Genomic DNA, 14,810 nt, shown 5'->3' on the forward strand with positions numbered 1-14,810 from the left:
AAGGAGTCCAAATTCTTAGGAAGAACCCACTCGCCTTTATCGCCAAAGATGCTAGATGAGCTGTTAATCATATTTCAGTTATATTTCTGGCGTTGTATTGGTGTTTTGTTTATTACATCTGTTATTGTTTTATTCATTTTTGTTTAATCCCTAGTTAATCAATAAATTCCCCTAAAGCATAAAGTCGTTGTCCGTGGATATTTCTTCTGTGCAGAATACAAAGATCCCTATTTCAAGAACTTATGATCTAAGGAAATGAGACTGATTTATTAAATTATATTGATTAATTGTTAATTAATGAATAAGTGGTCATTAGAGTCATTAACGTGAATTCTATAAAGTTCTGTCTGACCAACAGATGGTGCCACTTTTACGAGAGCAGGTATTGAAATTGTAGATTAATATACATTGATATACATATTTTAATATCGTAATTTCCTTACATACACAGTTTACGTAGGTACCATTAGGCATTAACCCTTATCTTCCTACAGGAGTAACTAAGTAACTTTATGCCGCTGAAATGGCTAAGCTACACATGACCTTTTAAGTACAAAATATGGCTTTAGGATGGAGCGCCTGGTAACCTCTCTCTTCCATTGGTAGGAGAAGAGGATAAATTTACTAAGGTGACAGGATGAGAGAGGAGAAGGCCGATCAGGAAGTAGAGGGCTTTAAAAGAAGGCCATGTGGCAGTGAGAGTTTGGATTTCCTTAGATTTGAGAGCACGAAAAGACTTCCCAGGTGGAACAGGTGCAGACACTCTAGGAAGGACTCTGCCAGGGATTCGGATGTGGCCACACGGGTTTCAGACAAAAGCTTGATATCTGTTTAAATAAAGATCATTCTCATTCTACCTGCCTGACTCTGAAGATTTGTTTATCACAAATCTACACATCGACATCTTTGGGGAAGTTGCCTAGGAAACCACAAAATAATAATAATAATAATAATAATAATAATAATAATAATAATAATAATAATAATAATAATAAGTAGAAAAACAATTGGTCAGTGATCGGACCCTAAAATAAAATAAAGAATAAAAAAAAAAAACACTGTGTAGGCGTTTGGCTGTGGCTGAATTTCTTGTGGCATCTTCATGCTTTCCATTTGCTTGCAGGACTCCAAGGTATTTGTAGCTGTCCTGGACATCTGCTATGTTGCCTTCTGGTAATAAACCCCTTCAGTTATGATCAGCTTGCCTCTCTTGGATACCATCTGACCACACAAAAAATGAATAATGTTGTATGTTGCAAACAGTCACAGTATAGTATGTTTAAAAAAGATGCAGCATTTTATTTTGAAAAAGCTAATTAAAAATATGAAAAGTAATGTACAGACTAACATCATTTCATTGTCTATCATTAAATATGACATCCATTTTCACAGAAGTTTTTTTATGATGGAGAGGAAAGCAGTAAATATGTCTCAGTGAGTGTGAGCCAGCGATGAACAGATAAATGTGTGTTGAGATTCGGGGGAGCAGCTGGTGGAGATCCAGCTTCTGGGGTTTTCAATAAGAACACAGTCTGAGCCGAAGTAGGACTCGCCATGGCCCAGCTGCGCCCCCCGCAGTCTGGAGAAGGACACTGTCCTACCATCAGCCCACATCAAGCGACCCGGACCTCCAGATAGACCTGAGAAACATGAAAAGTTAACAACAAATACAGGCCAGAATAAGCCCTAACATACAACTGGGCCTTATCAAAGTACACTTTTAAGTCCTTACTAAATCTCTCTTACTTTCACGTTTTATTGTACAATTCTCAACTCTGTCTTTTCCACATAAATGCATCAGTAATTTCTCAGTTTGATGAATTGCACCTGTTCATGAGGTTTGCTTTCATGACATTCGATCATAATAAACTCCCCAAAAATCATCATCATAAATAGTCTGCCTGTTTCACTCCATGTGTTCGAAAGTTTAATTCATAAATATATGTTTGTAGAAGTGGTTCTTGCATGTTGTTGCACATTTGATCTGTAACTCAGGTATTCAGCATGGCAAGCAGCCTCTCACCAATCCAAAATGGCTTCCTCCCTGCAAACCTCCACAGCCAGGTCATGTCTCTTCTGGTCCGCACGCTGGTCAGGCTGCTGTTAAACCTGACACACAATAGGAGTCAAACACACATCTACAGCTTTGTTCACACAGGATAAGGGTCCAGGCATGAAGACATCCACATGCAAATGGTGTCTTATACTCATGGCACGAGCTGCTGGCAACAGGAATCTACATGTTTCAGTTTTATTATTTCGCCTTGTGGGTTGATCACATCCACCTCAAATGTGATGAGAGAAGCCTTAAGACTTTGTTGATGCTTAATTGTGAAGATTGTTAAAGATTGTTAGCCTTTGTACGCTGTTACAATGGCAATGTGTCATTCACCATGAAACAGCAAGTTGCTTTTTCACCCACAAGAGATGCTCAAAAACTCATGAAACTTGAAATCAGAGAGGAGTTTGCCAAGTACGTTTTCACATACAAGGAATTGGGCATGGCAAATTGGGTCTATAGCTGTAGCTGTCAATTTCCTCTAACACTGAGCACACGCTCTTGATAGCAACCAACTAAGTTAGCCTAAGCGAGAGCACTTTGCTACCTGTGGGCAAATGGATTTCATATCGCGGACATAATCCGCAACCAGATTCTTTGCGGAGCTAGCTTTTTTGCAGGACATTTATGAAATGTTTAAGTACATTCCTGTGTTGAAATACCTGCTTATATTTACTGTTTAATATGTGAAATATGATTAAAATCATATGCCTTAGTCAACGTATTTGCGCAATATTCTTATGCTTAATTTTCAACTGAAGCCACTTTCTTTCTGTGCCTGGGGGGATTACACCCAATGAAAATGATAACTAATTCATTGCGCTACTTTGTGAACTACGGGAATTGAACCACTGTCGCCTGCACCATAGGCAGCGTTGCTAACCGTTAGACCACAGTGTCGCTCTGCAAAGCTGAAAATGAACACTTATTACCTTTAGATCAATCGACTGTTTCATTCAGTTATACACATTAGATTGGGCAGTAATTGTCTGCCACACCAACTATCGCTACTTTGCTGCAGTTACGTTGCTCCGCTTTCTCAGATGAGCTTGTTTTCTACATAAACACTCGGTAATATCTAATAACACTCTCCCCGTTGCCATGGTGAATCGTAGTATCGGAGCTCCATTGATGATGGCTTTGTAGAGTCGGCAGGCACGCGCGTAACTCACAGTTTACATACTCAGAGTTGACTGAACTAATTCAAAACTGCTGTTCTGAAACCGAAAACTCAGAGTTGCCCATCTCAGAGTTGGTCAACTCAGAGTTCAGGGTTAGGTTCAGAGTTTGTTGAACCTGCTTTGTTAAACGGACCCCAGGCGTCTTTTGAAGAGCCGAATGGTGAGCTCACCATTCTCTCCCTGAAGACGGACAGCTTGTCGCAGCTTTTGGAGGGCAAGTAACCAGCAACTCACAAAGCTATATTCGACCTGTGCATGCGCGCAATAGAAGATATCCAGTGTGAAGCACTGCCTCTGGCGGTCAGTAAGGATGAAATAGAAGATTAATGTTGTGCTCAGAACATCAGAATCATGCACACTATCAAATCCTGAGCTCACTTAATAATTTAATAAATAAACCTATAATGGTAAAAGGACTCAATTCATATTACTGTCCATTACTTTCTCATTATGAAAATGATATTTATCTTTATAATGAATAGAGATGATGAATAAACTAAAATAACTTCATCCTTTAAGGTTCGGGATGAAGTCAGAATAGTATGTTTCTTACAGCAAAGAGCAGCTCCTCTCAGCGCTGGCCCAGCTGGCCAAAGACGATCCGACAATGTAACAGCGTCTTCTGTAGTGAGTCCAACCATCAGGACAGCTGCTGATTGATTTCCCTGTCTGAAAAAATATATATATTATTACAACAGAGAACACATTTTAACATCGAAAAAGCTACCAAACCACACCACACCACCACAATTAAAATGAGGCCAACAATGATTTGGTCAGCCTGGCAGAGGAACATTTTATACAGGAGGACAAAAGGTGGCATTTTGGTTGGATATTAAAAATAAATTAATAAATAAAATAGGAAAATGGAAGGACTGTGTGTTGATGAAACTATTTATGTTTCTACCTTGTGCTGGTGTAGCTCTGGGTGGTCTCCACCTGGCTTCGGATCCTCCCCTCGGAGAGGAGCCAGACTGTGGAACTGATAGAAGAGGAGAACCAGGCAGATGTTAACACTGTGTGTCTGTGTGTTTTTATTTGTCTTACCATCCAGACTTTCTCCCCAGACCGCCTCTCCCCTGACAGATGGACCTGAACATTAGCAGAAAGGTCAAACACTAAAATTGAACCTTTGTACACATCCATCCATCGTCTACCGCTTATCCTGTATTCAGGGTCGCGGGGGGGCTGGAGCCGATCCCAGCTGTCATTGGGCGAAGGCAGGGTACACCCTGGACAGGTCGCCAGTCCATCACAGGGCCAACATGTAGAGACAAACAACCATTCACACTCATGGGCAATTTTAGAGTAATCAATTAACCTATCCCCATCCTGCATGTCTTTGGACTGTGGGAGGAAGCCGGAGAACCCGGAGAGAATCCACGCTTACACGTGGAGAACATGCAAACTCCACACAGAAGGAACCCAGGCCCGACCCGGGAATCGTACCTGCGACCCTCTTGCTGTGAAGCGACAGTGCTACCCACTTCACCACCATGCAGCCCCACCTTTGTACACATTGAAAGTATATTCATAAGCATATTTAAAGGGGCCATATTATGAAAAACAGGTTTTCTCTGGTCTCTACACCTATAAACTGGTCCTCCCTGAGCCTGCCAACTCCCAGGATGAGGAAAACAAGCAATTCCTGCATGGTCTCTGCAGCCTCTGGTAAAACGGTGCTCCTACAGGCTGTTCAGATCCAGCTCCTTTCGTTACGTAACGTTATTTGCATTAGCCCGAACTCCTCCTCATGATGATAGGAGATCCGAAGGGGGCGTTTCGCAACACAGCGCTGAGTGCCGACAGAGCGGACGGAGAAAGCGGACAGACAGCGCCAACCAGAGAGACCAACAGAGAGCGCTGATGAGAGCATGGACAGACCGACAGCAGGATTGACAGCCCGGGCCGACAGCAGCACGGACCCACAGCTCGCACGGAGAGTGTGGACCGACATCACGGACAGACAAGCGCGGGAGAGCGCAACCGACATACCCATAGCGTGCACTGAGAGCACGCACTTGCACGGAGAGCAAGGGCAGACAGCACGCAAGGAGAGCGCGCAAGGAGAGCACGCAAGGGTGAAGCTGGAGATAATCCTCCCTCTGTCTCACGCGCTCTGGTGCGTCTTCTGCTGCCTCCGGCCGGACGGAGCCCAGGGGCGTGTGTCCAACAGAGCACCGTGCACGGCGGTCCGGGTCTGGTCTCTTGCGTTTCATTTTTACGGCTACGGTCCGTGTTAGCTTCTATGTGTGTGCTAACCACTTCACATCAGGCTGCTTCAGTAATGAGGGTCAGTACAAAGCTGGCTTTGCCTCGACACTGACCCTAGTAAAAATATCTGTCCCCACAATACGGGCCCCAGCAACTTCACCTGAGCCACATAGGCGAGCCAAAGCGATACATCCACGTAAACATTGCCGCATGCTCTCCGAGTAGGCGATGACAGACGGAGTTCATTAGCATTTAAAGGTGCAGACACAGAAGCAGCCTGTTCTCAGTAGAGCTCATTTGAGCAACCTTTAGACAGCTGAAATTCAGGACCGCAGATGGGTTTGGGGCAATGCATATCGAATACAGTGTTGTTGGACCTCTGACAGCTGTGTGAAATTGATGAAAACTATAATATGTGACCTTTAAACAATTCAGCATGCTGACTGAATTGTTAAATCATTGAATGAACTATGCAACATGGAAACAAAGAAGCTTCTTCAGTCACAAAAACATAAATGAAGTCTGACCAGAAACACCAGCAGTGAGATGATAAGCGAATATACTTTTTATGATCTGGAATTATCAATTAATCAGTTTCGAGAGATTCTGCTGGAAGAATCACTCACTTTCAATCCTCCATGTCGGACACTGTGACCAGTGATCCCAGTCTTCCCAGTGCTTGTCCCTGGCAGCTGCCTGCTTTGGTAGTGGATGTGGCTGTAACTTCTGGGGGCTGCTTGGTCCTGTGGTTCCCCCTCTCCATAGTCCAGGTAGGGCTGGAGTTTTGGGACGTCACCACGGGGAGGGTGAGGCTCGTTGTCCCACAGTAGCTCCGCCTCGATGTTGGTGATCGTGTCCTCCTCCGATCTGGGAGGGTCTGGGTGGTGAGGAGGAGTGAGTTGCACCATGTCCTCCTCCACCCTCAGGTCATCTGGGTCGCACAATCCTAATAGACAGAAAAATATTTCTTATAAACAAAGCTTTCTCAAAACTACCACAAAAAAATACAATAAAAATGAATGTTAACAACTTAAAATGTTCTACCTCCTCTTGGGTCAATGATTTCAACACTGGCGGATGTCCTCTGTCCCAGGATACCGTTTTGGGGTTTTTTCAGGATGACAGTGAAGGTCTCGTGGTTTTCCTCCAGACCATCATCAATCAGGTAAATGTTCCAGGTTTTCACACTGACTCCTGAACAAATCACAATTATAGTGATATGTACAACAGGATCAACTAGATCTGCTAGAGCTGCTGAATTTATCCAAAAAACTAAATAATCAAATTTGCTGAATTCCTACGATGACTTCTACCTGAAGCTCTCTGATTTAATGCTTATACAGTAATGCTCTCTGGGATTTATTCTCTCCTGAAGCAAAGTTTTTCTTTTTAAATTCAAAAAGTTTGTTCCAATTATTCTACTGGGAGAATTCCATGTCCATCACAGTTTTGAAATTATGTAACAGAGTCCCCTGACTGTCTATGTTGAACGAAGCAGAGTAGACCTGAACAGAGTCCAGTAAAGTCAGACCTGGGTCAAACTGGATGAGACTGGCTGTGCTGTGAGTGAAATCTCTGCCGTCGTTGGCCGATCCTTCCTCTACCTGCACAAACCAGGAAATAAAACAAATACTGAGCACTGACTCAGTAACTTAATTTAATATTCTTCATTGACAGCACTTTAAAATAAACAGCAGCTCACTGAGTCTGTAGACACTGGTGTAAATGACTTTAAACAATTTTTTGTACTGTTGTGGTTTGATAAGCTAACTGTTACGTGCCAATCAAAGCCAGAGGGCTGGTTGTGTGTGCGTGTGTGTGTGTGTGTGTGTCTGTCTCCGCTTAGTTTTAATTTACAGGACTTCATTGACAGTCCTTGTTTCGGAAAAATAGATTCATGGTGCAAGGATGATTTATTGTGTATTGCATCACACTATGAAATATCTGTTAAAAAAATATGGTGTTTAGAAAGACATCAAAAAAGTGATACTGGATAAGTTAATTGACTTAAAGTTCCTTGCAGTTAGTCCAGCCTAGCCTAGGCCTGAGGCTTCTGCTGAACCAAATGTTTCTGTGTTAGATGACAAAGAAGAACTGGCCCCCCAGGCCACCGCTCCACAGGGTGTGGGTGAAAGCCAGGCTCCTCCCACAACTATGCCTCATTTTGAGCCTTTCTCCCCAGAGTCTGGTGCATCTAGCGGGGATGCCAGACTGAAGGTTCACTTAGCCCGCCTTCAGCTAGCCGCTCAGGAGAAGGAGTTGGTCTGTAAAGCAGATTATGCCCTCAGATTACAGGTACGTAGGCTAGAGATAGAGGCTGAGAGGGACGTAAGCAATCCAATTCAATATGGCAACATCCACATTGAAGCTATGAGAATTTCTTCTGGACAGAATTCACCATATGCAACTGAAAATTCTGCACCATCACAGGCAAAAGGTCACAAACACAATTTTGATGTTAGTTAACATATTGCATTAGTGCCAGCATTTCAGGAGTAAGAGGTAGATTCCTACTTTAATACATTTGAGAGAATTGCTACTGCACTACCTCGAGACATGTAGCCTATCCTTCTTCAGTGCAAATTGGTTGGTAAAGCACAGGAGGTTGAGGCATCGCTTTCATTAAAAGAAAGTTTCCAATATGATGTGCTTAAGGAGTCTATTTTGCATGCCTCTGAGCTTGTGCCGGAGCCCTACAGGCAGAAATTTAGGAACCATAGAAGATTCAGTGGACAAACCTTTGTTGAGTTCACACGTGAGAAAAGTGTGCTCTTTGATAAGTGGTGTGCAGCCACTGGAGTCAATGATGATTTTGAATCTCTTTGTCAGTTGATGCTCATAGAAGACTTTAAGAACAATTTACCAGAAAAGATGTTGGTGTTCTTGAATGAACAAAAGGTGGCTACACTGTATAAAGCAGCTGTGTTGGCTGATGAATTTGTTTTGACCTATAAAAATGTGTTTGTGTCTTCCTACACTCTAAGAAATAAGGGTCCCAATAGGGTTTTTCTACAAGGGCTGAGGTTCTACCTGGAACCATTTGCTTCTGAAAAACCCTTTCCCGAAGAAAGGGTTTTTCAAGGGTTTTTGGTAACACTAATAGCTCCAGTAAGAACCATTTTGATCGAGAGAACCCTTTAAAACCCCTTTCCTGAATAAAGGGTTTTAAAAGGGTTCTTGGTAACGCTAAGGGTTCCAGTAAGAACTATTTTGATCCAGAGAACCGTTTTTGGAAGAAAGAGTTCTTCAGGGATTGTTGAAAGCATGGATCCTGTGTCACCAGGGACATACTTCCTGATAACACTTATTTACACTACGATAACACTTACTTGTTTATTTGTTTTTTTCTCCTTCTCCAGATCCTGTTGATCAAACTGTAACATAATTGCCCATCTTGGGATTTGAACACCCCCCACCCCGTCTAAAGTCACTGGCACTAGTGACTGAGCTAACCATCTAGCTGCATTGTGTTACGGCCCCCAGCCGATTATTTTGGTAGGAAGCAGTAAGGGTGTAACTGCCATTTTCATTCCCCTTTTTTTTCCTTCTTTTTTTGTTAGTTTAGGAAGTTAGGCTTAGACCTTGTAATTTTATTTGTTCCTTTTTATTCCTCCCAGGGCAAGTTAATCTGGTCGAGAAGATAGTTTCGTTTGGTTGTTATTTTGGCCTTGGTTCACTCTGAAGAGACGCTTCACTTTGTTTTTGGTTTTTCGTGGTGTTGACTTTGTCCACCCTATTGTGACATATACCTTTTGTTTACGTTGAGCTGTGCCCAATAAAGTCCATCTTTTTGATTGTGCAACGTTGTCCTCTGCCTCATTTATGTTGTGCCCCTGTTCCCCTAGCCTGGGGCGTAACAATTGAGTTATCAGGTCCACGACACTAGTCTATTACCTTACACCTTCTGTTCAGACATACAAATAATGGCAGTCCTATAATTGAAATGTTCTGTTACCAATTTATTTTCACAACCATAAGAAAGCAAGACCTTCATCAGCAAATCTTGTTCACCCAGGCAAAGATTAGCTGTGACTGGGATTTTAACCCCCACCCTCCAAATCTAAAGTCTCCTCAGCAACAGCTAGTGTGTTTGTGTGGGTGTGTGTATGTTTGTGTGTGTGGGTGTGTATGTCTGTGCATATGGCTGTGTATCTCTGTGTGTATATTTGTGGGGGTGGGAGGTTTGGGTTTCATGGTGTTCTTTGTTGTTCATATCTTGTTTCGTTTTTGTTTTGTTCGCTTTTATTTCTGTGAGGCACTTTGTGCTACTGTAAAAAGTATGAAAAGTGCCATATAAATAAAGTTTGATTTGATTAAGTTTGTACCATTACCCACTGAGCTATCCAGCAGAATGTGTAGATCAGGGACTCCTCTGACTCGCCATACTCACTCACACAGCCAGGTTGACGGCTCCTTCATGTCAGTGGTCAGACAGAGGGAGCTGATCATGTCTGTTTAGCTCTGTCTGTATAATGTGTGACTTCTGCTTTTAGGTCACAGGTTAAATTCCTGACTAATGTAATGCTGACTAATGCTACCGCATCAGGGTTTGTTGATGCCGGGAATTGAACATTGATCTCCCAGGGGAAAGGGCAAGGTTTGGTGTGTCCTGGGAGCTGGCCCCATGGTGGCTGTCATGTGAGAGTAAAGATCTGGTTGCCCCATGGATTGCACCATATGGTCTGGTCTTCCCCCTCTACAAACCAGGTGTGACATACCAATAGTGATTACTGTGAACAGAACAAAGAAGAACAGAAGAAACTTCAGAGAATCAAGGTGAGCTAAATATATCTTATTTCAGCATGATTGACCCTAGCTGAGGACTTTTATGGTGAAAGGTGGACTAAGCATTTGTTTCTTGTTATGTTTTGTTTGCTTGCTTGTTTGTTTGTTTTCTTGTAGAAATGACTTACACAGCTTGGACGAAAGCCGAAGTGTGCCATTGGCTTGAAAAAGAGGGCTTTGCCGAGATTTCCATTGTTGTTACAATACGTAACATTTTGAGTACTTGTTACATAACACTGAAATGACTTTTAACATTATTTAAATCAATGTGAAAACTTTGTGGGGTTCCCTCACTTTCTCATGATTCTGTTCCACTGTCACGATTACTACGTACAGTATGTACTCTGATTCATTTCGTTGGACCATGCATTATTTTATTGTTTGTAGATAGCTTACAATAAGGTGCAGTAAGTGCACCTTGGATTGATGGAACTAAAACTCTCCCCTTTCTGCCATGTCACCATTGCTGGAGATTAATGGTGGACAGCATGATGTGTCTGGCCTGTCATGTTGCTGATTCCACTGGACCTATGCTGACTTTTGCCCTGTTCTCCCCTGGGACCTACACAGCCTGTTCTGTTGGACAGAAACTTTAAATAAATGTTTTTCTCATTAAAATATTTTGAATGGTGGAAATCCCTGTTTGGGTTCTAGATGAAACCCTTGGAAAATGAAAGGGTTCTTGGTGGAACCTTACACACACAGTTCTAGGTATAACCCTTTATGTGGGGTTCTCTGTAGAACCCTCCAAAAGGGTTCCAGGTGGAACCTTTATAAAAGGTTCTACCTTGAGCCTCCTATGAGGACAAGCCAAAGAACCTTATATGGTTCTACTTAGCACTTTTATTTCTAAGAGTGTATACCAACCAGACAGAGCATCAGTACCGCGTCAGTACCGCCTCCTAGCATCCCTGTTTCTTAGAAGCCTAAAGGTCCACTGTCACCTTCACGGGAGGAACGTCATAGGAAGGATCATATAAATGGTAAATGGTAGATCATATTATTGCTGATTGTCTTACTTTGAAGCGTAAACAGTTTTCTCCTAGCTTGTTCACTCAAAAAAGGAGTGGGTGGATCAAGATTATTGCATATTGCTGTACTGAACTGTCTCATGATGAGGTTGATGCATGCTTCAAACCCTTTGTTTCAAAGGGCATTGTTTCAGTAACTGGAGATCCAAAACATCAGCAGCCAGTAACAATACTGAGTGACACAGGAGGCTCCCTGTCTATTATAAAGGAAGGCATCAGTGGATTACTAAAGATTGCTGTTCTCCCTGTTCTGCCTATCAAAGGTATTGATTTCATTCTGAGTAATGATATAGCTGGAGGCAAAGTTACACCAGTTCCGGAGGTACTGGACAGTCCTAGTTTGGACGCAGAGTCTGACATCGCCCAGATACTTTCTGATGTCTTTCCTGCTTGTGTGGTTACAAGGGCCCACACAAAGAAATATGGTCCTGACTTGTCTGACTCTTTTCTGTTTGCAGAGCAGGTTCCTGATGCTGTCATATGAGGGTCCAAAGGTCAATCCACCCTACTCTCCCCAGTCCAGAGACTGTAAAATTGCCAGCCACCCGAGAGGAGTTCATTGCTGCGCAACTAGAAGATGTCACACAAAGCAAAATATCACACTGCTGTTCTTAGCCAGGAAGAGGCAAAGCAGACGAATGGCCTACATTCTCGATGATGGCCTGCTGATGCGACGTTGGACCAGTGATTTGGAGAATGAGGACCGGAGCGCTACTTTCCAGGTTGTAGTTCCTATGTCCAATCGCTCTCAGGTACTGTCTTTAGCCCATGAACATCCATGGGCAGGGCCATGGGTCTCACCAAGACCTAAAACAAGGTTCTTAAGCATTTCTTTTGGCCAGGACTTAAGTCTGATGTTGTTATTTATTGTCGTACTTGTCATGGTAAATGGTAAATGGACCTGCATTTATGTAGCGCTTTTCTAGCTTACTAGCTACAGACTACCTTCAGTCACTTTTACCCGTTCACACACACATTCATACACTGATGCCAGAGGAGCCGCATGCACATCAGGATGTAACTCATTCATACACATTTACACACCGATGGCGCAGCATCGGGGGCAATTGGGGGTTCAGTATCATGCCCAAGGACACTTAGGCATGCAGACTGGAGGAGCCGGGATTCAAACCGCCAATCTTCTGATTGTAGGATGACTCACTCTACCTTTGACCAATAGCTGCCCTGTCATGTGTGTCAAGTCGTTGGGAAATCAAATCAGGTGATCCCTCCTGCTGCTCCTTGCCCCATTCCAGCAATCAGAGAACCATTTGAGAAAGTAATAGTTGATTGTGTTGGTCCATTGCAATCAGTTTGTCCTTACAGTTATGTGTGCTACCGCCAGGTTTCCAGAAGCCGTTCCTCTGCAGAAAAATCATAACTCCGGTAATCATCAAGGCTTTTCTAAAATTATTTTCTGTGTATGGTCTGCCAAAGGTGATTCAGACAGATCAGGGCACTAATTTTAAATCTAGTGTTTGCCCAGATGCTCAAAACATTAGCCATTAAACATGTGATGTCTAGTCCTTACCATCCTGAAAGCCAGGGAGTGCTGGAAAGCGTTCACCAAACCATGAAATCCATGTTATGCAAGCACTGCTTTGAATCACAAAGGGATTGGGATGAAAGTATTCCACTTGTTCTGTTTGACACCCGTGAGGCTGTGCAGGAATCACTGGTTTTAGTCCTGCGGAGCTTGTGTTTAGTCATGAGGTACGGGGTCCATTGACAGTTTTTAAATAACAGCTAGTTGTGTCCGACAAGAAGGTCAAAAGTATTCCAGAGTATGTGGCTAAACTCAAGTATCATCTCCAGATAGCCTGTTCCTTGGCTCGAGATGCCCTGACATTATTGCTATTACCTGAAGACAGTCACCCACTTGTTCCAGCCAGGTGACAAAGTTTTGATTCTCTTGCCTATACCAGGTTCGGCACTCTGCACTAAACATTCAGGTCATTATGTTGTAGAGAAGAAGCTCAGTGTCATAAAGACCCCGGACTGCAGCAGACGGACCAGGGTGTACATACACAGGGGGAAAGGTTGAGTCACTCCGAAGTGTTGTCAACTTTCCCCCAGTACTTCTGATTTTTTTGATGACCAGTGTGATGATGTTGTGAAACTCGTAAATGACTTCCCAAGTCTATTCAAAGACATTCACTCAGACATCCGTAATCACCTATGACTAATCCTAGACCAATTAAGCAGCATGCTTATCGAGCTAGTCCAGCAAAGAGGGAAATAATGAAGAAAGAAGTTGGCTATCTGTTGGAAAATGGATTTGTGGTGCCAAGTGCGAGTCCATGGAGTTCGCCCTGTCTCCTGGACACAAAGTCTGATGGAAGTCCGAGGTTCTGCACTGATTACCACATAGTGAACTCTGGAACCATCCCAGATGGTGATGATGATGTTCTTGTCTGGGATGTCGTTGTATATGAGGCAGGACATGTTTGTGAGAGACAGCATGTTAAACAGTTCTATTTTAAGGTTGGATGGGGAGGTGGACTGTAGAGCCTGAAGTAGACTGACTGACTGTGTTCTGATGACGTAGTAGTAGCTCAGCAGACCAGAGGGATGGGATGGCACTTCTATGGGTGTAGCGGGGTCGTGGTTGAAGTCTGAGTTGTTTAATGGTTGGGATACATGTTGGAGTGCTGTAGTTTTGTAGGTTGAGCAGTTGGAGTATTTCATGGATGGAGTATTTCAACTTCATGCTGGTGTGGCACCGCGTCAGGACCGGTGCGGAGTTGATAGCCGTTTGTACATTATTTGCCACGGACTTACTGACCAGAGATGGAAAAAAGTCAGACACAGCAGGATGGTCCACAGCATGGCAGGTGCTCCGGGCGAGACAGTTGAGAGGCTGTCCAGGGATATAGCTCACGGCGGCAGGGAGCCAGCGGTATCAAAGGCCCGATAGCGAGTGACTGCTCGATAAGCCGGGTGATGTTACGGTATCCAGATGAGGTTTATCCAGGTCCAGGAAGAAGCAGGTGTTGGTGCTGGTAGCGATGGTTTAGAGAACGATACAAGCTCGGACGGGAGGGGTGTGTGTGTGGAGGGGGGGATGCTTTTTTCAAACCTTTCAAATCGTAGACCATAGCTTTAATTTCAATTATACCATGGTCTGGGTGAATACTCGATTCTGATTGGCTGGAGGGTGTAGGTTAAAAAGTGTTAATGTACACCTAGGAAAGACGTTCCGTCAAATTGCCTGATGACAGTTCTAAATTATTGCGCTGGCTCATATAATAAAAACGATTTAGGAAACTATCTGTGAACTTCGATTCTTTGAAACAAAATTTCGCATCATCCTCTGGACACACACAAGGTGTAAGTAGTGCACTGGCCTTCTGAAATGATACTTAACGTAAGGTTAAGCCATCATCTCACTTCCCATTACTGATCAACTGCTGCCGTTGCGGTCGGGTCGCTATAGCCACGTTGCTTGGCAACGCCTGCATACGGGAGATATTAAATAGTCCGCTCGACTTGTAGATAAACAAAGATTAAAAAAAACCTTACGTTTTTAACTCTAAAACA

The 14,810-nt window shown here is 43.3% G+C and overlaps 1 protein-coding gene across 1 annotated transcript in view; it reads right to left on the reverse strand.

Moving 5' to 3' along the window:
- Positions 1–1,285: 1,285 nt before the first annotated feature.
- frem1b (Fras1 related extracellular matrix 1b) overlaps positions 1,286–14,810 on the reverse strand; it is a 134,679-nt gene continuing 121,154 nt past the window's right edge. Inside the window, exons 31-37 of the mRNA XM_084011537.1 lie at positions 6,986–7,058; positions 6,499–6,648; positions 6,081–6,400; positions 4,148–4,222; positions 3,794–3,909; positions 2,024–2,109; positions 1,286–1,640 (exon numbers count right to left, since the gene is read on the reverse strand). Of these exons, the coding sequence (XP_083867663.1) occupies positions 1,432–1,640; positions 2,024–2,109; positions 3,794–3,909; positions 4,148–4,222; positions 6,081–6,400; positions 6,499–6,648; positions 6,986–7,058 (1,029 nt within the window). The 3' untranslated portion in view covers positions 1,286–1,431. The remainder of the gene's footprint in view (positions 1,641–2,023; positions 2,110–3,793; positions 3,910–4,147; positions 4,223–6,080; positions 6,401–6,498; positions 6,649–6,985; positions 7,059–14,810) is intronic.

This window comes from Eutrigla gurnardus (assembly GCF_963514095.1).
Source record: "Eutrigla gurnardus genome assembly, chromosome: 6".
Lineage (NCBI taxonomy): Eukaryota > Metazoa > Chordata > Actinopteri > Perciformes > Triglidae > Eutrigla > Eutrigla gurnardus.